The 25,664-nt window shown below is 35.8% G+C and overlaps 3 protein-coding genes across 3 annotated transcripts in view; 2 read left to right on the forward strand and 1 right to left on the reverse strand.

The window, feature by feature from the left end:
• Window positions 1-10,971, reverse strand: part of LOC118268370 (probable cytochrome P450 304a1) — a 32,136-nt gene extending 21,165 nt beyond the window's left edge. The window contains exons 1-5 of the mRNA XM_050706272.1: window positions 10,729-10,971; window positions 7,395-7,643; window positions 3,703-3,875; window positions 2,335-2,607; window positions 1,133-1,250 (exon numbers count right to left, since the gene is read on the reverse strand). Coding sequence (XP_050562229.1) covers window positions 1,133-1,250; window positions 2,335-2,607; window positions 3,703-3,875; window positions 7,395-7,643; window positions 10,729-10,825 — 910 coding nt within the window. The 5' untranslated portion in view covers window positions 10,826-10,971. The remainder of the gene's footprint in view (window positions 1-1,132; window positions 1,251-2,334; window positions 2,608-3,702; window positions 3,876-7,394; window positions 7,644-10,728) is intronic.
• Window positions 10,972-12,959: 1,988 nt separating this feature from the next.
• Window positions 12,960-24,713, forward strand: LOC118268273 (odorant receptor 13a-like). The gene is made up of 8 exons (XM_050706285.1): window positions 12,960-13,151; window positions 15,186-15,434; window positions 16,845-17,113; window positions 17,957-18,158; window positions 19,017-19,116; window positions 19,212-19,316; window positions 20,090-20,251; window positions 24,578-24,713. Exons 1-8 carry the CDS (start codon window positions 13,003-13,005, stop codon window positions 24,629-24,631), a joined length of 1,290 nt encoding a protein of 429 aa, XP_050562242.1. The 5' UTR covers window positions 12,960-13,002; the 3' UTR covers window positions 24,632-24,713.
• LOC118268668 (uncharacterized) lies at window positions 21,293-22,561 on the forward strand. Its single transcript, XM_035583243.2, has 3 exons — window positions 21,293-21,457; window positions 21,760-21,892; window positions 21,979-22,561. Exons 1-3 carry the CDS (start codon window positions 21,300-21,302, stop codon window positions 22,480-22,482), a joined length of 795 nt encoding a protein of 264 aa, XP_035439136.1. The 5' UTR covers window positions 21,293-21,299; the 3' UTR covers window positions 22,483-22,561.
• Window positions 24,714-25,664: the final 951 nt, after the last annotated feature.

Here is a 25,664-nt window from a genome sequence, read left to right on the forward strand (position 1 = left end):
GCTAGTTAAGAAAATAATCGTGCAACGCCTTTGTACAGTAGTTCATACTTTCATTTCTAATAAGATTAATATTATTGTTTTGTGAATAAAATGTAAAGGCCTCATTTAAAAACCGTTCCAATTAATACTAGTCAAAAAGTACCTATTTATCAAAAAAATATAATTTTTACATTCAAATGACCGACTTAGGTAAGTAAATAGAAGCCACCTAAGTAGTTAATCCTTTTATCTACTAATACGAATACCTAATCGGTTAAAGGGCACAATACCTAATCTAATTCAAACGACAATCACGTTAGGTTTCTTTATAATCACATGCAGTACTTATTTAGATAAAACATTAATTCAATATTAGTTTACATGGGAACACTGGGCGGATTAGATAAAATGCTAATCGTACGAGAATATAGAGCTAAAAGATTTAGAACAAAAAGCCTAATAGAAATTTTGATCATTCACGATATAGTAGGATATACTTATGTAAGTACTTAATTAAGTATTTTAATCAGCTTAAGACGGATATTAGATTACTTAAAACAAAAAAATTGTGATAACTTAGTCAAGGATAGATAAATCAGAACTTACTTAAAATATAAAAGAAAGACAGGCTAAGTAAATATGGATATGTGATGTGAAATGGCTTGTACTTCGTTACTAACGAAGTACATAGGCACAATGATGCATTAACAAAAAAAATATTAGATTTAAATGTAGGAAGGAGGAGATACCTGCCTATGTACAAAAAAAATGATTAATACACCGACTGTTTACCTAACAGTGAAGAGGATTGAGGACTGAACAAGACCAAAGTAGGAATAAATAGTGAAGAATAGGACGTATCTGAGGAGTAAGGGTTAAAAAAAAAAAAAAAACAAATAAAATAAACAGGGAAATATTCGAACGAAGTACGCACTTTTCAGTATATAGTAGCGGGACAATCGCCGCCACCTGTGTCGTGGAATGCTGATCATGAATATGAGCCACTGGCATGGCTTGAAACTAGTCGAGTTTGTCATCAAACAGTGATGTGAGTAACCGATAACATAATAATTAACTAAGTATACCTACACTACATAAAATTTGGAGAATCCCTATTATAAGATGACGAAAATTCAAAATTAATTTTATTTACCTGAGTATGTAGTCTTGTCTTTCTGTCGCATTTCTTCTTTCATTTTCGTGATGTACATGTCTAAGAAGTGACGGTCGTAGGTCTCGTCGTGGGTTTCCATAGCTTCGTGAATTAATTTCTGGAAGACAACATTTTATTTTTATCAAAATGTAGAACAAACATGGATTACGCGTCCAGTTGTCGGAGAATATCAAGATCTTTTATAATGGTAACACGTCTGACTTATAGTTATAAGTTTTAGTTTTTAGCCATCATCATCCCACCACAGGGCAAAGGCTTCCCTACCCTCCTTCCACTCCTCTCTGTGTAAAGCTTTTTGCGGCCAATCCTTGTTTATAGATGTCGAGTTCATCAGACCCAAAAGAAGATAGCGGGACGAACTCGATATCTTAACTTACAATGTTAGACAAAATATTATTGTGTATCTAGAATTTTACTAATTGTATGAACTATTTATCTACCATGTATATGCCACTATCTAATGGAAGAACCAACCCTTTATGGATATTTAAAAACATTATTAATGTTATTAAAATTCTCTCTTGACTCAGAGATCAAACCAGAGCAAACCAAATTCTTTCTCTAATTTCACACACTATCCAACGACGCAATGACATAATTAATACAAAACACGAAACTGTGCCATTGAATACATACATAGGAATTTGATTCTTATTACTTAAGTAATTAATAACTAATTAGCAACTACTGGCTCGTGTCCATCACTCACATTAAGTTGAATCGTCATTCACGCACACCTACGAAATTCCAAGAATTGTTATACCTACATATGTCAAGCCATTAACACAAAAATGGTCATAGATGTCGTGGTATGACCAACAAACGAATTTGAGACTGTTTGAAGGTCATTGAACCTGAACTTTGAAATAAGAGAACAGCTTTAACTGTTACTCTTCTTTAGTAACAACAGTAGAAGACTTCATATTTGTTTGATAAACTGATACCTATATAAATATATTTTAATAGGAATGTTCATTCATCAGCAGTCTTTCTCAAACCCTTTTGTCAACATGTAGAACTAAAGTCTAAGCTCAAAGCGCAAGTCTTTCCTAACCATATTACCTCAATACATTCTATTCTAAATCATCGTACAATCAATAGCTTCATTTTAGCTATAATAATGAACTACCAAAAACTGTAGAAATAATTTTTAGTTAAATACCAATAAAACACACACGTACCTTGAAGAATTTCAGCAGATACTCGTTCCCTTTGACCAGATCGTTGTATCCACTGTAGTTTGGCAGAACATCCTTCAGCCAAGGAGTCAAGGAGAGGGCACCTCCCATATCAGTGGAGCTTCTTTGGAACAAGACGGTACCACGGGCGAGGTCCCAAAGCGCTTTGTACTCCGATCTTGGCAGCGTGCTACGGGAGAACACTTGGAGCATGCCGTTTAGGAATGGTATTGAAAAGAAATATGGCATGTAGACCAGGTCTCCTTTGACGATTTCCTGCAAAGAAATAGAAGCATTTACATTTATGAATACTGCTGTTATTATTATCAAAAGGAAAAAGAGAATTCAAAATTGTGTGAAGCATTTGTAGGTTACAAAAGGTCTATTAGAACTTCTTCTTGATCTTATTCAATGGGTAGGGATACAAATTACTAAATAACTCAAAATTAAGCGCCCTTTTTTTTTTTTTTTTTTTTTTTTTGAGGGGGGAAAATCATCCAATGACTTTTCTCGCCTTGGGCGAGGCGAGAGGGAGTGTCAGACTCTTACTGACTAAAAACCACCCCGTTCCTTCTCCTGCTTTTCGAGCCGGAGCCCCGGTAAACCCGCTAGGTAGTCCGCAGCTCCGGATCAGGCATCAGCCCTGTTGGGCCCCATCTGTGGTGGTCTGATGGCTCTTTGAGGCGCGCGCGGAACGCGACGCGCCGCACGCACGGGTCTGGTTCTGTTCGGGCGGTGAGCTACCCTTGCTCGCCGTCCGCAGGCCCGCACTTACGGTGGCCGGAGATCGTCTCGGGATCCCCTACGCCCGGAGTGTCTTTCGCGACGGCTGGGGCGTGAGGAGGTTTGTTCTCTCACGCGCCCCGCCTCCTCCTTAGCTAGCATGACTGCTTCGCAGAAGGAGGAGACGGCATCCCAGTCCCTCTCGCTCCGCACCATGGCCTGAACCAGTGCCGGGCGCGAGAGGTCGCCGTCGCCGACCACATCCCTGAGGACTTGGCGGTGCTCAGCCCACGCAGGGCACACCGCCACCGTATGTTCTACCGTGTCCTCCGGGCGGTCCTCACAGTGATGACACCCGGGCGTTTCCTCCCGCCCAATAAGGAACAGGAACCTACCAAAACTCCCATGTCCGGTAAGCACCTGCGTTAGGCGGTAGGTGAGGACGCCGTGGCGCCTCTCAAGCCACTCCTCAAAGAGGGGACTTACCGCTGCGATTACAGCGAGCCCAAAAATTAAGCGCCCTAGTCTACATACACGCAACGTAGTATTGATTCTAAAAGACTGCAACAAATTATTATCTGTCCAAAGTCAAGGGGCTTTTCAGGAGAGCATAAAACAAAGGTAATGTATCATAAATGTAATTCATACCGTTTCAACAGGATACTTCGGCCCACTAATCCTCAGGTCTATCATCTCCTTGATCTCAGTACTGACCACCGACTCCAGCTCTTCACTCCGCCGTCCAAACCCATAGTCTCGCAAGTAACGGAGTGAAAATCTTCTCTGCAGATGCCAGAAGTAGCCGTCCGTGAAGAATATACCTGGAGAAAAGATAACATTGAACATAATATGATATTATATTAAACTGTTTGCCGTTGTAATAAGATAGAAATTATATTGGTAGGTAAGTATTAGGTGTAATGTTTGCGAAGTGACTGGCAGTACAGTCGAAACTCGTTAATTCAAAACCTTCGATAATTCGAATCCTCTCGGTAATTCGAAGTTATCACGAGGTCCCTAGGAAGTCTTTATATATTTCGAACTAAATCAATACATTTTTCTTCACTTAGTAATAAGATTCAATATAGATAAAATTCCACGCAACAAAATCACTCATTAATTCAGACAGAAAGATCAGTACAGAGATTTCAGGAAATTCTACAACTGCGCCCTACGTAAGGTAGAGAGTTTTTTAAAATGAAAAGTCACAAAGTATTTGATTACCCAAAAAATCGGCTTCAAAAGTACCTAGGTACTAAAAATATTCAAATAAGTAAGGAGGAACACATCGATAAATTCGTTAATAATTCCAGACAAAGAGTTTCGTCAGACTTTAGTATCATGCTCACTTGCATCCATTGATAGCAGATGAATAAAATCAAATTATTATTAAAATAAAATAATGAAAACGGAAAAAGGAGTCCTTTATTTATTATCAATAATAATTATCATTAATAAATAAATGTTGCAATCGTTACAAGTAGCAGAGTCTGTTGACATGGCCGGCTGTCACGTTCATTGATAAACAATGCATTTATTTTCTCTCATTCAACAAACAAACATAATTTATTTTTGACTTCAATGTTAAAAGTGTCGTCAGCATCCGCCCTTATCCGTTCATTTCAAGGATTATGGTATCTCACGGAATACAGCACTAGTTTTTTTCATGGTCTCTCTAATAGATTGCCACTGAACTCGATCTTTAACTCTTTGCTTCCTACCATTTTCCATTGCCAGTCATTTTGGAAGACATCATTACATTTAGTCTACCTAACTACTTTTACGTAGAGGCGGTCTCCACTCCATCCACAGCATTCGGCGCTCTGATTGGCCGGCTCCAATGAACCAACCAATCAGAGCGCCGAACGCGGTCTCTTTTCAATCTCGTCAACCCAACGGTCATCGGTTTTCAAACATTAGGTACGTTTAATGATTATGTGATAACTAAGTACCTAATTGCATGTTTCAATGGATAAATTATTATTATTATAAACAATAATTGATTAATTATAACTTCAGGAAGATACTTCCTGAAATCCATTTCCTTCAATAACAAGGTCTTTGAAGATAATAAATATTATGCTGTATGGTATGTATTTATGTTATATGCTTATGTAGTACCATATGGATCCGGTGATAACATTTGTTATTAATAATAAAAAAGGGAACTGCCCTCTCTCTTTTTAGGTCAAATGATATCCCTGAAACCTTCTCTTAAGTCTGAAAAATACTTTGCTGAAAACTACATCAAAATCGGTTCCACGCGGCAAACGCGAGACAATTGCGCAAAAATAAATAATCTATATATTAATACGTGATGCAAAAACATTGGACCGCTATTTACGAAAATTGCGCGGACGTAGGAGCATAAAATTTGGTACACTTATAGTTTATGTGTAGGAGAAGTGCATAACGCTAATATTTTTCAAAAATAATGCTTATAAAGTACATTAAATCAATAAATAAAACATTACACACACATGCATAGTATCTGATCGTATTTGACAAAACTAGCTTCAAAATCGATAGACATTGCGATGATATTGACGTCTCATATGAATAGAGTTTTATAAGAGTTTGTTTGAGTTTGAGTTAAATAAAAATTATCCTTTAACGTATATTAAGTGGTATTGTAAATTAAATCGTATATGGTTGAATTTCAACCACTAGGCGACCACTAGTTTCTTTTAATCCGTGACCTTTCAGCGTATACTCCTTTAAATATTAGTAATACCGTCTGCAACGACGACTTCTCTCGCCAGGGCAAGGCGAGAGGGAGTCTCAGACTCTTACTGACTAAAAACCACCCCGTTCCTACTCCTGCTTGTCGAGCCGGAGCCCAGGTAAACCCGCTAGGTAGTCTGCAGCTCCGGATAGCAACTGTCCCTAAGCTCAAAACAAGTTGGAGAGAAAGGTGTGAAATGGTTAACGGTTCCTTGCTTAGTAAAAACATTAATTGAGCACAGTAGCACAGTATAATGGGGCTCCGGCTCGACAAGCAGGAGTAGGAACGCGGTGGTTTTTAGTCATTAAGAGTCTGACACTCCCTCTCGCCTCGCCTAGAGCGGGAGAAGTCATTGGATGATTTCCCCCTTAAAATAATAAAACTGTGGAAATGAAATCACAAGGTCGCGGGAAGGAAGCTAGTCTGTCAATGAACATTACGTTACGTAATAATATTTATGTCGGAAATTACCTATGTGTCTAGACATTTCCAGCGATAAAGGAAAATGTTGCATTAGATAAACACATGCGTTAGTTATGCATCTTACAATAAGTGTAATTAAATATTGACGTCTTTGCTAATGTACAAGTAGTGCTTATGTACACAAAGTGGGAAGTATGTGTTTAGATGGGAAGTATTATTTCAAGATATTATGATGGATTACGTGATAGGTACATAGGAGAATGTATGCCAATCTGCCTTGAACAAGTGTAATGATTAATGCTCAAACCTTCTCCGTGTGAGAAGAGGTGTTTGTTCAACAATGAGCACTTATAGGCTATTTATGACGATTGGTGGTTTTTCAACTCCATCCTTTTAAGAGCAAGTAAAACTATCTATGAAAAAGTCATACGATAATCAGGGTCATACGGAACCAAATCACCATACTTATTGTCTTAGGTATGTCAGGACTGTGTCATTTGATAAATGTCGAAACAAGTTAATTAAAGATATACTTATTGTTGTCTTATTTTTATACATAATTATCAGTGACCATAAAACATATTTTTAACTGTAAAATCTTCCAAATTACAAATAAGATATTGAGGGAGAGATATTGGTTACAATAACTTTTTAACTTAATTATACCCCACTTACATTGAGGTTACTTTAAACATAACCTTTAGTTTCAATTGACCGTTTCTTTACATGTAAACATTGAGTGATTGTTTTTGTAAACAACATTAACTGCATTAAAACTACTTAGTTATCTCCATTGTAGATAGGCTGTATTTTTACATTCAGGGAACTCTGTACATTTGTAATCCTACTAATATTTTGAATGCGAAATTTCGTGAGTATGGATATTTGTTACACTTTTACGCAAAAACTACTGAAGGGATCAGGAAGAAATTTAGATTTAGCATAGATTATGGTCTGGAATAACTCACAGGCTACTTTTTATCCTACGGGAACGCAGCGAAGCCGCTGGCAGCCAACCAGACATAATTCTAATACAGCCGTTCACATCACGCAACAAGAAATTATTGAAACATATGATTTCTTGATGCGTGATGGAGGGCATCCAAGCACTAAGTAATAATTTCCAATAAAGTCTTCAGAAAGTGAGCTAAAGCTGATGGCGAAAACTTGTTCTTTTACAACTAAAACTTACCCAGTTTCTTCCAAAACGACCGCAATCTGAATAAAATGATGTCCATCCGTCCGTCAAACTCCTCCCGATTAAGCATCTCCTTGATCAGCTCAGGGTCGTTCAGCACTACGGTTGGAACAGGTCCCATGTAGAGACCTAAGATCTTCGTTTGGTATTTCTCTCCTAGCTTTTTGAAAGCTGATGCGAGGTCAGTGAACCCATGGGCCAGAACTATCCAAAAGGCACCGTATATTGGGAGACTCGGTGGGCCTGGTGAAAAAGAAAAAAAGGTGATAAGTGTTGTGTCTATGAACGAGTAAGGAGTATGAATATGAGCCTCTAGCATGGCTTGAAACTAGTCGAGTTTCTCGTCAAACAGTTACGTGAGTGAGCCGATAACATAATATAATTAATTTTATAATATTCTTAGCAGGTTTCCAGTTTTTATGCGGACTGTCGATTTTCATAATACTTTATCTAACCTGACCATTCGATCAATGAGCCATTACATTGTCGATAACATCAAATATTACATTATGATAGACATGATAATCAATAACCATTATAAATAATCGCATTTACAATTGATTTGCTTAGTAACCAACATGCATAGACGAAAGTAGATAATAAAAATACATTGAAATAAAAAGAAATACAGGTACACTGAAAAACCAGTGAGTTGAATTGACAGAGATATAATCACGATAGATTATTTTTTGATATTGATTAGTAAATATTAAAACGTGTGTCTACACGTTTGTTAACACGAGACTTATCGAGTTACATGATGATTTTTATCTACGAATATCAAGATTTTCACTTAATGTGCCATTCACATAGTAAATGCAGATATAGGATGCTCGTTTTACATATAAAAAGAGATCGCTTGTTAAAAAAAAAAATTGTGCAGCAGGAAATATAATCCTAAGACTAATTAGGTTACATGTGTTCTATAGATATTTTAGTCTTAGGACACATAGTTTTAATTCTAATTTAGAATTCTTTGTTTGCTAAAGAAATTAACTGCACCATATTTGTAATACCGTAAGTATTGCGCGTATCACGCCTCCATGTTTTGACAGAAAACCAAACGTGACCATAACAAATATAATGGTCAAAGCATATTTAACAAACACGGCTCCGGCTCGGCTTTAGCACGGCTTATGGCTACCACTAGCTGCCAGCATGCTTACGGTGCTATATGGTAGATTAAATAAGAATCGCCCGCGAGGTGCAAGCTTGCAGTCAGTGCGCCGACTGCGACCGATGCGACGTTGTTTCGCTTGTTCCTTGCGTGCGATCCGTGCGTTGTAAGCACACGGGCGCGTCAATTACAACTCAAGACCACCGTGCACTGGGCACTCACCGCTCGTCGGTTTTTTTATCGACGTGAAATATATCATACGACATACGATTTAAAGTTCAAATTTAACTGACAATTTAATTGCTCGGATGGAGCAGTGCGTGTTATGTCCTTAAGAAATTCGTAAACAACAGTAACAAAGCATGATAGTTGCGTACATTGTTTTGTTTAATTGTAACCCAATAAAATTACTGATAATAAGTAAATTAAAGCTAAAGCATTAGTTCTGATAAACATAATTTGTATAAAGATCAAAAGGTCTCATTTTTTTACGACTTTTTTTTTAATTCAACCTAAGAAATGGTGTCAGGAACGTTACTTTAAGTTCTGATAAATATTTGTGTGAAAAGATTAAAAGAATCTCGTGTTGGAAAACGTGCTATATACAAATAATACTTTTTCTAAGATATCGGCAGACAGTCTTTTTTGTTTGCTCGTCTTTGTGTATTAAAATACTTAGCTCCAAAGTAAGACTTGAGAATTTAGCGATAGATGGACAATTATTCAATAAAGAAGTGCGAATTTAAGACGTGTGAATTGAGCGGCCATTTGAATGCATTCCTCGGTCAATATTTCCATAAGCGGTCAAATTCACGTGTTTGTTGCACGTTTTCAAATATGAAAAAAACGCATTTTAGGTATTTTGTCGCTTTAATCTTTCTGCCTTTTCAGTTTAGGTATTTTATGATATTAAACTGGACGCTTAAAGGGTTGAAGACTTTAAAGCTTCTTAAAATATGCATTCTTCCATCAACTTATTATAATTTATTATAATGGCATATTATAATAAGTCGGCTTAGTCATGTTTAAAACTTAATAAGGGTTGGTACCAAGTTTAGGTAAACTTGAGAAAATGCTTTGTTGTTATATACAAACTAGGTAATGCCCGCGGCTTCGTTTGCGTGGATTGCGGACTTTGTAACTAGTAAAAGTAGCCAAGTTACTCCTTAGTACATCAGCTATATGCCAATGAAAATCCCTTCAAAATCAATTCAAGCCATTTGAGAAAATAATAGCCAAAAGGCAGAACAAACAGACAGACAGACATACATTGCCAACAATATTCATTATGCATATCTACAGCAAGAAAATATTTTTTTTACGATCAGCGTTAACCAGTAGATTACGAGTACTACATAAAAAAGACGGGTTTTCCTTCTTGAGGCTTTAACTCCAAAAAGCACGAACCGATTTCTATGGTTTTGTATTCGTTGGAAAGGTCTTGGGCTCCGTGAGGTTTATAGCAAGAAAAAACAAAATTCAGGAAAATTTCAAAAGAAAAGGAGGAAAACAGTAAAAATCATTATTGGCGAAATGGATTTCGCCTTAATTTTTAGTAATAAATCTCGTTTTTTATCATCACCCCTTTGCGGCGTTTGGGAGCGTTCCGTTTACAACCTGTATGTTTAATTATAGAAATAATTTCTAATAAGGTTTTACTGCACACATAGACACCTTGTGTTGAACTTGTCTTACTCAACCTGTTCCAAAGGTGTCTTATAGAAATCGGTAAACTTAACCGATTTCCCTACGGAACTAAATAATCTGGTTTTGTATGCAAGAAAAGGGGAAAAACATATGTATGTACATTTGTGTGTAAGTATATGTACGTTTGTATGTAAGTACATATGTATACTTATTAATTTAAGAAAATAAGTGCCGGGGTGGTGATTTTTTTTATTTGTAAATATTAATAAACATTAATTGCAAGGGAAAAAATAGAGGTTGTTCAACTTCTAGTATTGTTTTGTGATATCTATCAATATCTAATACATTTACGCATTTAATAATACAAGTATTTATTAGGATTAAACTATATCTATTTGATAAAATCCAGTTGTAAAAAACGTCAATAATAAATATCTACCACACACGATTTTAAATTTAGAATTATGTGCACAGAATAAAATTTGAAAATTGAACATTTTCTCTATAATTAATAAAAAAAACACTTATTATTTTTAATAATTTTAAAAAAGGAAAGCAACTCACCTGGAGGAAAGTTTTTCGGCCTGTTATAAGCATTTTTATACAAATAAATAATTAAATAAGGTAAAAATAACGCGGCTAAAATTGTTAGGACGATCATTATGAACCGCTAAACAATATAACAATATTCAATATTAATATTAAAATAAATTATTTATTAATAACAGAAGCACTTAATATTGGTAATTTAAGAGCGACTGTGTTGACAGACAGATCCACACGCAAACTGCACAAATAAAACCACATCCCGAGGTACTATATACGCTCAGAGATAAACAAAGGGTGACCAACACATCTTGGTACACGGCACTAAATGGAACTAATTGTAAATGTACTGAATCAGGTCAGTTTATAACATTTTTCTTCAACAAGCAGCGCCGCGCGTCGGTGTCAGGAAAGACTGGTCGATATGGAACGACTTGTAATGATGCTTTTGATTATTACGATAACACTTATTGAATAACGCAATCAGGAATCTTATGAATAAAGATATCAATCTACAAATTATCTTATTGAGGTATTAGCGTAACAAATACATACATACTTACAATTTGCATTCATCTATGTATGCACACTTTGTAATACCTACTGTAAGTCTAGACTATACCTAGTGGTTTACCGGAGCTCTGACTCGTAAAGCAGGTAGGAACGATATAAATGTCTGATACTCCCTATCGCCTCGCCCAAGGCGGGAGAAGCCATTGGATGATTCCCCCCCCCCCTCAAAAAAAAAGGTATAGATCGTGATGATCACAAATATCACCATGACATGTGATTTTGCGTTGATACCATGCATTTTTTTTTCAGTTCTACTCCGACATTCCGATCTCACGGCATCAGTGACATGAAGCCTTTGGGTTCCACTCGCAAGCCCTCATACCATGGAAGGACAACATCATCCAGCTACCCGTTCGGGGATTCAGCTCGAAGGGCAGAAGTAGAAATGGGGTGGTTTTTAATCAGTAAGAGTCTGACACTCGCATCGTCCAAGGCAGGAAAATTCATTGGATGATTTCCCACCCCTTAAAAAAAAGCACCATCCAGCTACATCAAATGTGAAACATTTCATCATACACGTAAATAGGATGATAGTCTTAAAGTAGGCACCAAAGGATTATTTAGAGAGAAACCGATAATGGATATTTAAATCGTCCTCATTTTCATCAATGACGCTAAAGAGTGACTGTTTAATTTGTGAGTTGTATAAAAATATAAACATTGCATTGTTTTTGGTAGTAGTTACTACGCTATTATACAATGAATCCGGGTTGAGCACAGGCTAAAGTGGGTCACTCGACAACCTCTGCCCTATACGACACATGTAAAATTTAATTATGACTAATTATTTAATTTGATGATGAGCAATTATGTAGATAGATAACAAATGAATGAGAATGCGTAATTTGTGTCATTTTTGGAATCAAGAAACAAATCAAATCAAGAACATGAATGACTGTTTTGGATCCCGCAACAAAATAAATAAGAAAAAAATATTAGCGGAGAAGAAAAAGAAAACGATAGTTTCCACTTTCCACTTCCCTTGGTGAAAATTTAATGCAGGACACAGAATGACTGAAGCCAAAAGGAAGAAAAAGAGATTGCAGAACCGGGAGAAGCCCAGTCGTTAAACACCTAGGAATTTGAATTAAAAGTAAATGGGTCATATGTGTGAGCAGTAAATTCTTAATTGATTAAAATAGAAATAATATGTCTTATGGAAAATCAGGTATGCAACTAAATTTTTTAATAGGCTGGGTGTCGTACGTTCTAAAACCATTATTTACTATACTCCTACCGAGTACTCAACCTACCTAACTAATAAAATGATAATATGGCATGATGAACCAAAACAAGGTAAGCTAATGAGACTTTCGTATAAAAGCATAACGTATCAAGAATAACCACCCTATTTCAATTAATTATTCAATCCAATTACCTCATTTCCTACATTTCTTTCAAACTAATTCTCCCTACAACCCCCTATATCATTAGCAAGTAATTCTGATTACTGCTAGAACATAAAAATATCTATAATTTTACATAGCGAGTAATAAGCTAAGTGCCCGATAATTGCAATTAAATTAGTTGCGATTCCGATCAACTTAATAATTGTAGACCATTGAATAAAATAAGGTTTTACTCGTCTTAGAAAATGAGTGTTTCAGTCACCACCTCCACCTCAGTCGTAGGTAACCAGAGTTAGAAGAGGATTTGAGGATCTTTCAACAGTTTTCTTCCGATAGTCAAAAGCCTAACTGTGTTTACGACAACTGCAGAATGCGTCTTCAAATAATAAAAGATTTCCTCTTGAAGCAATCTTTCGATTTCGACAGACCAGATATAAATTTGTACAATTTTCATCCGCAGCTACGAATATTTCTCGCTGTTAAAGGAGTATTCTTTACAAATAGGGGATCTCGACTCAGGTTTGACTTTGGAATCTACTTTTATCACCTTTAACACGTTCACCGCCACACTTAGCGGAGGCTTTGCCTTTAAACAGTTTTATTTCAGCAGTTTATGCTTTAAGAAAGAATTGCTAACATGTTGACATAAAAACATTGGGTTATCAGTTTATGATTTTGTGCTTATTTTCATGTTCTTTACCTATGTCTTTCTATGTTGTTTTAATTTTTCTATGTTAGAACACCATTCAAACCCGTCCAATTAAAGTGCTACTGCGAATATACAACTGATCTTCATCAGTGCAACTGATGAAGGCTTTGTAGCAGTCCTATGTCCCTTAATTTTACAAAACTAAACAACAGCTTTTTCTGCACATTGTAGATTCTGGCTTACCAGAAAGCATAACAGCACAAAGTTTAAGGTATTTTTCTAATTTTATCTCAAGCAAGGCCGTTAGTGTCGCATTACCTATATACGCGTATAATCGTTTTTGTCATTCATTGTTTGTAGGAACCGTTTCATTCTGTAATATCGTATAAAATTGCACCAGAAAGTCCTTTTATACTTCACCCTTCGACAGTCAGCTGCAAACATATTTACTTCTAGAGAAATGTCGAACGATTAGCATTATTTATTTGTTATGAATGATCTCATTAGATACGAGTATAATGCGTGACATTTGACTTTAGTATTACCTAGTCTAGTATTTTTATCTCCATTAATGTTCTGCTGTGCTAAATAAAAACTGTCGGTTCACTCTTAATGGATTACACATGAATGTGCCCATTTCAAAGATGAGTTCGGGACGTTTTAAATAAAGTCCAGTAGAGAGTAAAGTGAGGTCAAACGTAAAGCATCCATCAAAACAATAAAAGAAAACTCTGGCTAATTCTTAATAAAAAATAAGTTGCTGAAATGACAAAAATCCACCGAATCGGTCTCCAGTAAACGGAATTCTTTTATTGAATCTAACATCAACAGCAACAACCCATGAGAATCCACAGCTAATTAAAGTGTTCCCTCTACAAAAGATAGGCTTTCCACTCCACGCTTCGGAAGCGTGTTGGAGATGGCAGTTTATCAGAACACGCTGCTTCCCGGTTTTAGCTTAATGCTTAACAGATTTAGAACTCCCTTCTTTGGCGCTTAAGACTCCTGCAGGAAGAATAATGATGACAGATGGACCAAATAAATGTAAAACATTCCAAATTTTTGTCGACCGACTTTATGATGCATTTCTTTAGGTAGGTTCTCCTCATGTTTCTGATTTTATCCTTTACGATTAGAACTCGGACGATTGCTAAATGCCTCATGGCGTGTCACGTGTAGTTTTGGGCTGAAACAATAAGAATGCTCCTATCTGAAGCGACGGACACGTGAGCGGCTTGTAATCATTGACGTTGAAAAAAATTTGTTGTTATCAAAACGTGTGGCTGACCTTTTAGCGTACACTCCTTTAAATATTAGTAATACCGTCTGCTATTTTATTTTTGTTCACATTTTGTTGGACTTTCACCGAATGAAAAAAGGAAAAAGATTGTTTCTTTAGTTTTGAAACTCTCCAAATTATAGATGCACGAATGTTTTCCATATTTTTTCATATATAGGGATAGACCACCAATGTAGACTATTTTGTTTTGATTTTTTTTGTTCCTATTTGCGATATATGCAGTCGGTACTTAAAAGAGACGAGTATAATGCTTCGGTTTTTGCATAAGGAACAGAGCTTTGTCACCGACCGATTTTTAATGCATTCGTTAGATGGGAAAGTCCGTTACCTCTTGGCAGATAATATGATGATAACCATAAAACCATGATCTTCGATTTCTGCTCATAGTTTCAACCCGCAACCTTACGTATTTTATGAACTAGTTTACAAAGATTTAAACTAAAACACCAAAATCATACGTTTCTGAGTAGACCTCCAGTTTTGTACTGATCTAAATAATAGACTTTCAACATACATATGTACATTTTATATTATTTCTAACAACTTGTCAACTCTCGTAGGATTTGAAACCTAATAAGATTCTAATTTTCCATTTCATCTGCAGATTAATATGGCCGAGCATTTGTATCCAGCTTTCCATAATAGCAATGACTTTTGAAGAAATGTTCATTTATCGAGGGGTCACTATAAAGGACTATTCGTTCGCAACCGAATGTTTTTGCTACTGGGTCTTACTCGGGTGTATCCCTGTCGTCTACGTCAGCATCCTCGTGCACACAAACAAGATTTACGATATCGTCGTCAAGATGAACGAAGAATTTATCTATGTGTGTAGTTTGGGACCCGTTTACAGGTGAGTGAACAATGACTCCAGTACCTTTAGTATGACTACCTCTGGAGCTGCAGACTACCTAGCGGGTTTAGCGGCCTCCGGCTCGAAAAGCAGGAGTACGGAACGGGGTTGTTTTTAGTATTAAGTAAGAGTCTGGCATTCCCTCTCGCATTTGGTATGAGTTTGGTTTACGTTTAACGTAATTCGAGGGCGTGTTGCTCTGATTGGCTGGCTCGAATAAACCAACCAATCAGAGCGCTGAACGCGCTCTCGTTTCGATACTCAACAAACTCATACTAATGGTGCTGTTTTAGGTCACAAGCTTTACAAAGTTTACCGCTACTGTCAGATTCGGGTCAATAGGTCTGAATTTATTGACCAGAACTGATGAGTGTTGAAGTGTTTTAAAAAACATAATGCAAAAAGCGTTCTATGTTTTTATCATTGTCTTCCTATAAGGTTTTCAAAGGAGAATAGGTTTTTGATTTCATCATCATCATATCAGCCATAAGAAGCCCACAGCTGAACATAGGCCTCCCCCAATGCCTTCCAGATTTATATGTACTATAATTCCTATACTATCTTGTTTACGTTCGTTTACTTATTTAATACGTTAAATACTTACGTTTTACGATAAAATCCCTCCAATTTTATTGTCATCTGAATTATCAAGGCTATGTTTGATTATAATAGGTACTTAGTGTCATAACTTAAAATGCAGAAGTTTTTTATTATTTCATAGAATTAAGTATGAAATTAAGTACTTAGTTAAACAGTATCTAGTCCGAGTTCAAATTGCGTTAGTGACTATCTTAATTACTGTGTTTTGTTATAACAATAGAAGATATGATTAGTATTTTTTTATTATTTTAGCATTAGAATGAGATAACAAATGTGTTGATAAAAGCCCCCAATCTAGAAGCCTTCAAAGGGTTCATAGAAGTCGAGACAATAAAAATATTAAATAGAAACTGTCTTAGATGATAAGCAGGCACGTGACATCGCGTAAAGATAATAATGTTAAGTGGCCATAAATTGTTTGAACTATCATTAGAACTTAAAACAGGATATTTACCATACATTTATTAGTTTTTGTGAGTGTCCTATATTTCGGCACTGTTGCAAGCGCCACGATCATGGATGAACTTGAGGATTTACGGGTTTTATGAGCAGATAAATCGGTCTTCCTCTTTCTAGTTCGTTTTTTGCTTACGACACCGCTACCACTGTCACTTTTATCACTCACAACTCGTTTTACTTCTCGACACGCAAAACCCACTGTCATCATGTCGCTTGCAACAGTGCTGAAACATCGGAAACTCACAAAAACTAATAAACTAGTAAATATCCCGTTTTAAGTTCTAATTGTATTATTAGTGACCATGTCAGGTTAAAATCTTAAAAATAGTCTAAACTGACGAAATTTTACAGGAAACCATTTCTAGAAGGCCAGTTACTAATTTGGCAGCTGTGTTACGCGTGGTTCGGCTTCGTCAGCTTTGTGGGAGGACTGTACGTAGTGTTTCCTCTCGCTGGACTGATATACCAGAGCCTGTTCGCGACCCTGGACGAGAACACTACCAGACCACTCCAGTTCCCCATGTGGCTACCTCATGATGATCCTTATAGGACACCCAACTACGAATTGTTCCTGTTGATCCAGTCGACGCTGTGTTTTTGTTTTGTACAAACCTTTTGTGGTAAGTCTACGGCTTTTTGTACCTATATTTTTTATGATATGCGCTGGTAAACGAGCAGCTGGATTACCTGATGGTAAGCGATATCGCCGCTCCCCATGGACACCCGAAACACCAGAGACGTTACAAGGGCGTTGCCGGCCTTTTGGGGGTTAGGAATTTAGGGGTTGTTGGGAAATCGGGAATTGGGAAGAGGGGTAATTGGGCCTCCTGTAACCTCACTCACACAACGAAACACCACAACTTGTTCCACGTCGGTTTTCTGTAAGGCTGAAGAAATACCTGGCTGCCTGCTACGAAAGGAGAATTAAATGTGGAGAATCAAAAACTGATTGGAATGGGTGAAACCGGGAACAAAAGTTATGCTAGCCTTTATGGTATACAATGCATAAGTCAATCCGATAACAGAATTTGTTTTAGCAACTGCACACGGCACTGTTAGCACTAAAGAACTAATTACTTTTGCATACAGTGGAATATTCCTAATTGGTATTAAATCCATCAAATTGAAAATGACTCAGCAACTAGCTTAGTTAGGATTTAGGACCTGAATTTAATAAGTAATGTCAAAATTATTAAAGGCAGCTAACGTAAGCATAAATTGGGCCAAAGTGCATATCGGCCAGTTATCCCCCTTCCCAATCTTCCCAATTCCCCAACAACCCCTAAATTCCTAACCCCCAAAAGGCCGGCAACACACTTGTAACGCCTCTGGTGTTTCTGGTGTCCATGGGCGGTGGCGATTGATTACCATCAGGTGATCCATCTACTCGTTTACCGGCTTATACCATAAAAATAAAATTAGATACTTAAATATTTGATGACTACATAATTTTATTTTCACAGTATACGTGTACACACTGTTCCACATCCTGCTGCATTATTACATAATTATGGACATGATAATAATAGACTTCAGTGTGATATTTGCTGACCTTGAAGAGTCCGTTGCATTGCTGCCTCGGCATGACACCCGCAGGATGGAAACACAGCGCATATTGAATGCGAGAATTGAAAAGATCGTGAAGTGGCATCTTTCTGTATTTCGGTACGTAATGCATATGTGTAAAGTGTGACAATTGGATGTTGTGCACTGAAGCAGTACATAGAGGAGATACCATACTGTGATTGCGCACTGTGGCAAAACGAATGGGCACTACCCAGTGATGGATTATAAGTACAAGATTTAAGTATGATAAGTAAAAAGTGACACATTCAAATGTGGACAATTGGCCACGTGTTTGTAGTATGGGACTGCAAGTTAGAAAACAAAGAGGGGCGCGGTTTGTAACGTCTCGCGCATTCTGTAAAGTGTCACGCATTATATTAAAGGTAAATTTAGTTACGACATCTCCTCTTTGTATATTAACCATAAAGGTTGTGGTGGTGGTATTTCAAGTTGGTTGCCCGAACTATTCTATGTAATAACTACATTTCTGATTGCCTTACCAACCTATTAAACACTCTCTCATGTATTAACTGAATTGCTAATCTTAAATTGTAAGGTAGCCCAAAGGCACTTTCAAACTCAATCTAGGCGTCTATGAAATAGTTAAAAGTAAAAGTAAGGTCCCTTTACGTACTAGCCATTGTAGGCAAGCTAAGTAAACTTTCAGATTTTAAATACCTGATAACTTATGGCATTTAAGTTTATGGTGGAAGGTATCTATCCCAGTCCGGTTTATTACTTAACTAGCTACTCCCGCGCGGTTTCACCCGCTGCTCGGCTCTTATAGATCGTAGCGTAATGTTTTATAGTTAGGTACAATTTATGTGAATTTCAAACAATTTCAACAAATTACCATCAGGTCAACTTTCCATCCGTCTGTTCAAGTCACCATAAAAGTTAAATGAGCTACAGTAAACTGTAGTGAAAATATAATATAAAGGACCGGTTTGGTTTCAGGGCTGTGAAAACTGTATCGTCGATATATGGGCCTCCGCTAGTGTACCAAGTCTCATTCAGTTCCATCGCCATCTGCCTCATTGCGTATCAGATTGCAGAGGTAAGGTTCCAAATATTTTATTAATAAATCCGTATTTAATGTATTCACTTCTTTATTAAATAAATAAAACTTTCTTCTCTCTATTTTGCTTTCAGAAACTAGATCAAGGCAGCTTGGACATATTATTTTCCCTGCTAAGCATCTGTGCGTGTTTGCAGCTATGGATACCGTGCCATCTGGGGACCATGATTAGGAATAAGGTAATTTAAGGACATACGCACTTGTGGTATCTCTGATGTAACTTATCAAGTACCTACGTACTTGCTTTATATGTAGGGATTATTTTATAATAAGTTTAGATTTTCTAACGCAAAAAAAAATCCTATCAAATACAAATATACAAATGCTTTAAACAAAGAAGAGTGGAAAGAGCGGGTGGGAAGCCTTTGCCCAGCAGTGGGATGATCATGGCTGAAATCTAAATCTAAATATAAAAATCCTACCTATAGATATCTTATAGGTACAGGTAGCTTTTTATTGAGTAAAATGTTCTTAATAAGTAGATAAGTAAACTGTTTTGGCGTAAACATAACCAAACATTATGATAAAATTAATCTCGCTAGTGTTTAATCGTGGTTTAGTTTCTAAACATTTCAAGTCACGACATTGGTTACAACCACCGTAAGCCACGACCTCCCTTTCTTTCCCTTCCCTTTATCAGTTGAGAAAGTAAATGAAGTAATTCAATCTCAAGGTAGATAGGTAGCTCGTTATTTGTTGTATAATAGGTATTTGTGTCATAGTGAGTTTGATCTACTCCAAAAACTTGCACAACCTCGATATATCCTATAGTAAGTAGGTAAATTTTAAGATTTGTGGAATGTAAGTAGGAAAATGAGGATTCTCGTTCCTTCTTCTCCATAGAAATCTACATTTTGTACGATAAAATACTTTACCATCCAGCCCCTAGTTTAATAATAAAATAGCCATTTTAACTTTAAATGAGACATGAGCAATCAACTCCCTGTTCAAGGCGTTTGAGGTCGGTGACGCGGGTTGGAAGTGTGGCTGGCACGAGACACCTCTGGGCCTGATGATTCGCACCGACATCATCATCATCATCTTGCGTGCGCAGCAGCCTGTCACCATCAAGTACACCGGCCTACCAGAGATACAGCTGGAGACCTTCTCATCGGTAGGTATTTTGAAGATTCTACCTGATTGGCTTGGTACTAACGCGCAGTTTCACCGGGCATCCTTGAGCGATGCGGTCATTTAGTTTTTAGTAGCTTTATAGCCCTTTGGAGCCTTAAATTCTAGGTATTCGCTGGAGCTTACCCGGTTATGTAAAAAACATCCTTAGAAAAAAACTATAAACTTTAACTTTCTTTTAAAAAATCTACATGAAGGTTGCTGCGTGAATCGGAACGGATCGAAAACGGTAGAGATTGACTATGATTGTAAAAATCGATTGGTTGTATTAATTTTTTTAAATCGATTTCAAATTATGAATTCCCGAAACCAATATCTTTTGAATCTTGATCCTTTGCCATGGAGTCACGGACAAACGCCAAACGTCAAACTCAACACAATTGGAATTAGTTCCTCAAACGGCCGCTTTATAAAATTATATTGATTTTCCGTAAAATTGGTTACACACCTTACGATTTAACTGTGCCATTACAGTTAAATTCATTGGTTATACAGGCTACGCACCTTCAATTAAAACACTACAATTGAACTGGTTGCTCTACACACCTTACATTTTAAATACACGCTGCGCTTAGGACAAGGTTTAGGTATATGAAAGTAAAATTGGATATATTATCCACCGGGAAGGTCGCATAATTAATAATAAATTATCTACTATAATGATGATCGAGTAAAAAATCAGCAATACATAATAACATACTGTTTTAGTGGTATCTGTTCTACCTACTTTTAGAGTTAGAGTTTTAATTTTTTACTTCTTACACATAATTAATGAATCGAATGATTTTAACATCGCGTAATTCGAGCTAACATCATACCAATTGAGTAAATGTCGATACTGTCGATCGACTCTACCCACTCGTTAGTCGATACGCGTTTACTCGTGGAGTACAGCGTTTATTATTTTTCTTAAGTTGGTATCACGTCAGCTTCGCAATATAAACCAACTAAATTCAGAGTTGTCAAATATTGTACTGTGGTTATAATAAGAAACTGTCTTTTAAATTGTTATTGCTTATACATAATTGTTTATGTTTTGGTTTTTGACATTTAATTTTGACGTATTTCAGAAGTTGAAGTTAAGCTTGAGGTTAACTTTTCATAATATTAATAGTAAAGTTTATTCGTTTATTGTAGAAATGAGAACGAGTACGTCTCAATTTAGTAAAATGGTGTCATTCATGGAAGAGTAAGTGATTTAATTGTATTTTGGTGTTTATGTGATTGTAGAATGAATGAATTACAACTAGTTGGCGGCCGAAATTAATAGATTACTGATCTTATTCCAAAATCTGAGGATTAAGTTCGATATTTTATTTAATTTGTTTAAAACTTTATTGCACAAACACTGTGAAATTGGCGGACTTAGCCGTTTTATGTGGAGTCAATAGAAGAGATCAATCCAGAGGAGAACTTGTATTAAGATCTATTATTAATTTCGGCTGTTATTGTGGTGTTTGTAAGTGTAATAACTAATTTTATTCGTTTTAGACACGGTGACCTCAACAAACCACCCCATGATGCAAGAGGCAGGATACTCAATATGAAAAGTTGGGTGCGTTTGACTGAGATGTTAAACAATGATGTTAGCGGTGATATTAAAACTACTGATAAATGGAAGAAGGTTTGTCATACAGTTTGTTTATCTCCTTTGGTTAAAACTATGTTATACTAGCTAATTTTATTAAACACAGATTTTTATTATTCTAGGTATGGAGTGATTTCAAAAACAATACCAAAAAGAAAGCTGCTCGCTTACATAGAGCAGCTACTGGCACTGGTGCTGGTCCCGTAGTTTATGCAAAATTGACGAATTTAGAGAAAAGAGTACTAAAACTAATTGGTGTAAACAGCTGGATTATTGCACATCGAAAAGTAATCAGGCCTGTGCAGGTGCAGCCGGTACAAGTGCAACCGGTACAGATGCAACCAGTACAGGTTCAATCAGTACAGGTTCAACCAGTACAGATTCAGCCTGTACAGACAGTAGAAACAGACCAAACAACACGACCATTTATCATAATAAATGAAACTCCAAAAGAAGTAAAAATGGAAAAAAATATTGAAACACCTCAAGAAGAAAATAAAGATTTCAAATCAGAGGAATTCAGGATTAGGAAAATGGAACTTGAAAATCAAAGGGAATGGCAAAGATTAGCTTCAAGAGCTTTAGATATATTAGATAAAGTAGTCGATAAGTATTGTTCGAGTTAGTTGTAAAATGATTTGTATTTGTTGAACTTCCAGTAATTGTAAATAATAATATATAAAATAAATAATGTTGTAAATTGTATCCATTTTTATTTTTATTCACTAAATACAATAATAAAAAATCTTAGCAGTATCTAAAATTGGTTTTGGGGCATCCCAAGCCTCTTGTAATAAAATGTATTTATATTCCTAGTTGCATGATTATAATATGTACAAACTACTATTTAAATGTCTATACTACTATGTACAAAATACTATTTAAATACTAGTTAAATGTGAATATTATATTAAGAATTAAAATCCCATAAAAAATATTTTACTAGTAATGATAAGTACAGCAATAATAAGAAAACATGACACATTGACTGCATGTAGACACATTTTACAAATATTTAGATTTTTACACATATCTATTTTGTAAAAATAGGTAACATCAAAATACCCCTATAAAATTGTTTTTACTCGATTTAACTTTTTCTATTGCGTTAGCGTTTAACGTAAGTTTACTTCTCTATCGCGTTAGCGTATATTATATTGAAGTTTACTTTTTTAGTTTTCGGGTGGTCAAAAGTTTAACTCGCATTCGAAAAACGATTGTTTTCGAAAATCGATAACCAAATTTGAATGGATAATATTATATGCTGTCATATGATATGCACGATTCACATTCACTTGTGATTGTGAGGACGTAAAAAGCTGCTTTAATTAGGTTAACTATTTTACCTACTTTTCGTAAATTCGATGATAAAATGAAACTAACAACATCACCTACCCCACACGAATCGTCATTTAACGCGATTTGAATACATATGTGATTAAATGAGAGAAGAGCTATTTATCATCACAGTTATTTATAAATAGGTATTTTATTATACTTATTAGGAGTGAGGCATATTTATCGTAACCGATAAAAGTAACAGATATCTACAAATAACTAACAACAACTGTTACTGCCAACATATTTTATCTGTTAATTTAATAACAGACCCTCAAATCCTGTTACCACGGCTATTACTATTATTCATTGTAACAGTCCTTACACAAACCGACTGTTAGTTGTTACCAATACCATAGGTTAACACAAAAAACTACGTACGGCTGTTACTTTGTTGTACATGCGTATTCAATCTCTCTCTCTTTTCCTCATTAATGAATGACCTTTGCGAAAAGAGACACACCTATTATTTATTTCGGAACATGTTTACTTCTCACTCCTACTAAAGTGATTAAACGACGCTAAAAAGAGAAGCACCTAGTATTTATTAGTCCTAAAATATAGTCGGTGGTCTTGCAAGAACAAATAGTAAGGAAAAAGTGACTTCTATATTTAGTTGCATTACCTGTCAAGTGTTATAAGGCCTGACCAGTGACCATTTTAAAAAATACGTATAATTTAGTTTTTACTGAAATTGACATAGAGAAAATTTTGTTTTTTCAAAATAATTACAATTTATAATTTTTTTTTTATTTGAAAATTTTGTTTTTTCAAAATAATTGCAATTTAATATAGACATATTAAATTGTTTTAGACCAGCCAACCAACACGCAACGCGAACGTAATAAAGAATTGAAAACTTAAAAAAAGTGAAATTTTGATCGTATCTATTTATGTAACTAATTCTTTGATTTAACGGAATTCGTGTTTAAAAAATTTGAGTTTTACGATTTAACTTTTTTGGCCAGCCAATTATTTATTTATTCAAATTTGTAGTAGTAACTGGACGACATAAACAAAAATGCTCTTTTATATCTATTTTCTATACGATTTTCGGTTTTAAAGAGTACTAGATAAAGAAGACGTTTTATCGTCCGTACAATAATAACAGGCTGTTATTTAGTAACAGATATTTGGATCTGTTATTTTTATGTAACCGTAACAGTTATAACAGATATAGTGTTTAACCTGTTACAACCCATCTCTAATACTTATGAATAAAGATATAAGTCTTTGACTGCCAATAGTAAACTGTTGAAGGCAAATCCTCCGCTAACGTCGGTCACCGGTGACCACCACGGCGTTCAATGTGTTAAGTACCTAGGCACACCTAGGTACTTATAATTATATATCTTTATCTAACTACTTTCTTTGTGTTTTCAGTGCATGAGCTCTTCATATTCTTACTTCAATATGCTGCGTCAATACAGCAAGTAGTATAGATACAGAGAAGAGAAGCAATGTTCTACACAATCAGAAATTCGCTGTTCAATAAATAACAACACTGAATTAATTGACGTTTGATTTATGAACATTAAAAAATTAAACAAACATAACGCTTTTTATTTTTGCAAGGTTGACGGCGCATCCATTTTAAATATAACTCAACATCTCCTTATATCGCCGTAAGTTTAAGAATCCCATCAAGTCCTAATTTTATGTTTTTACCCCTGTGGTGTAAGTTACTAACACAGTTTTAAGTTGTCGTGATGTCTATTAGCACTTTATGGAAAGATAAGATATTCAAAGATGAGATATTGTAATTAAAATTTAGAAGAAAATCTTCTTTTAATATTGGTATCAACTTTTAGGTGCTGTGACAAAATTACAAAAATAAAGAGAGAGAGTCACTTCCAGACCTCGTGATTATTTTATCAAAGGCTAATATTGCTGTCGTTAACATGACTTTACAATTCTGGTTTATCTCGTCTCTTACTCCGACCACATAGATACGTTTATCGGATCATTAACTCACGCTTTCAGTTGCATATTTATGTAATTACTAATTGCCGTAATGAACTTTGTACAAACATTAAAAACAAAAATACTTAACAGATTATAAATAGTCCATCCGTCTGGTCTGCGCTTTTCGAGTGAAGTATTTCATTCATTTTCAAGTGACTAGGTACTCATCTCACAAGTATGTATGTACTATATTATTGCTTCATCGAGTAGTCCAGTTTACTATATTATGGTGTAGTCTTTGGAGTAGTCGTAAGTGTGACAGCTAAACAAGGGGGTCTCAGGTTCTTTTGTCCGACGGGGACAAAAAAGTACTGTTTATGGCCCAATTCACAGCTGTAATGCTGAGCTTTGCTATTGCTAGACTTGAACCAAATGTAGATTTTTTTATGATATAGGCTGATCAATTATCAGGCCATTCACCTAATGCCAGATGAAATTCTCTGGAAGAAATAGTGGAATGTAATAGTGCCCGGTATATGGTAATAGGCACATTCCCTATTAAATG

The sequence above is a fragment of the Spodoptera frugiperda genome, chromosome 29, assembly GCF_023101765.2.
Source record: "Spodoptera frugiperda isolate SF20-4 chromosome 29, AGI-APGP_CSIRO_Sfru_2.0, whole genome shotgun sequence".
NCBI classification, from domain to species: domain Eukaryota; kingdom Metazoa; phylum Arthropoda; class Insecta; order Lepidoptera; family Noctuidae; genus Spodoptera; species Spodoptera frugiperda.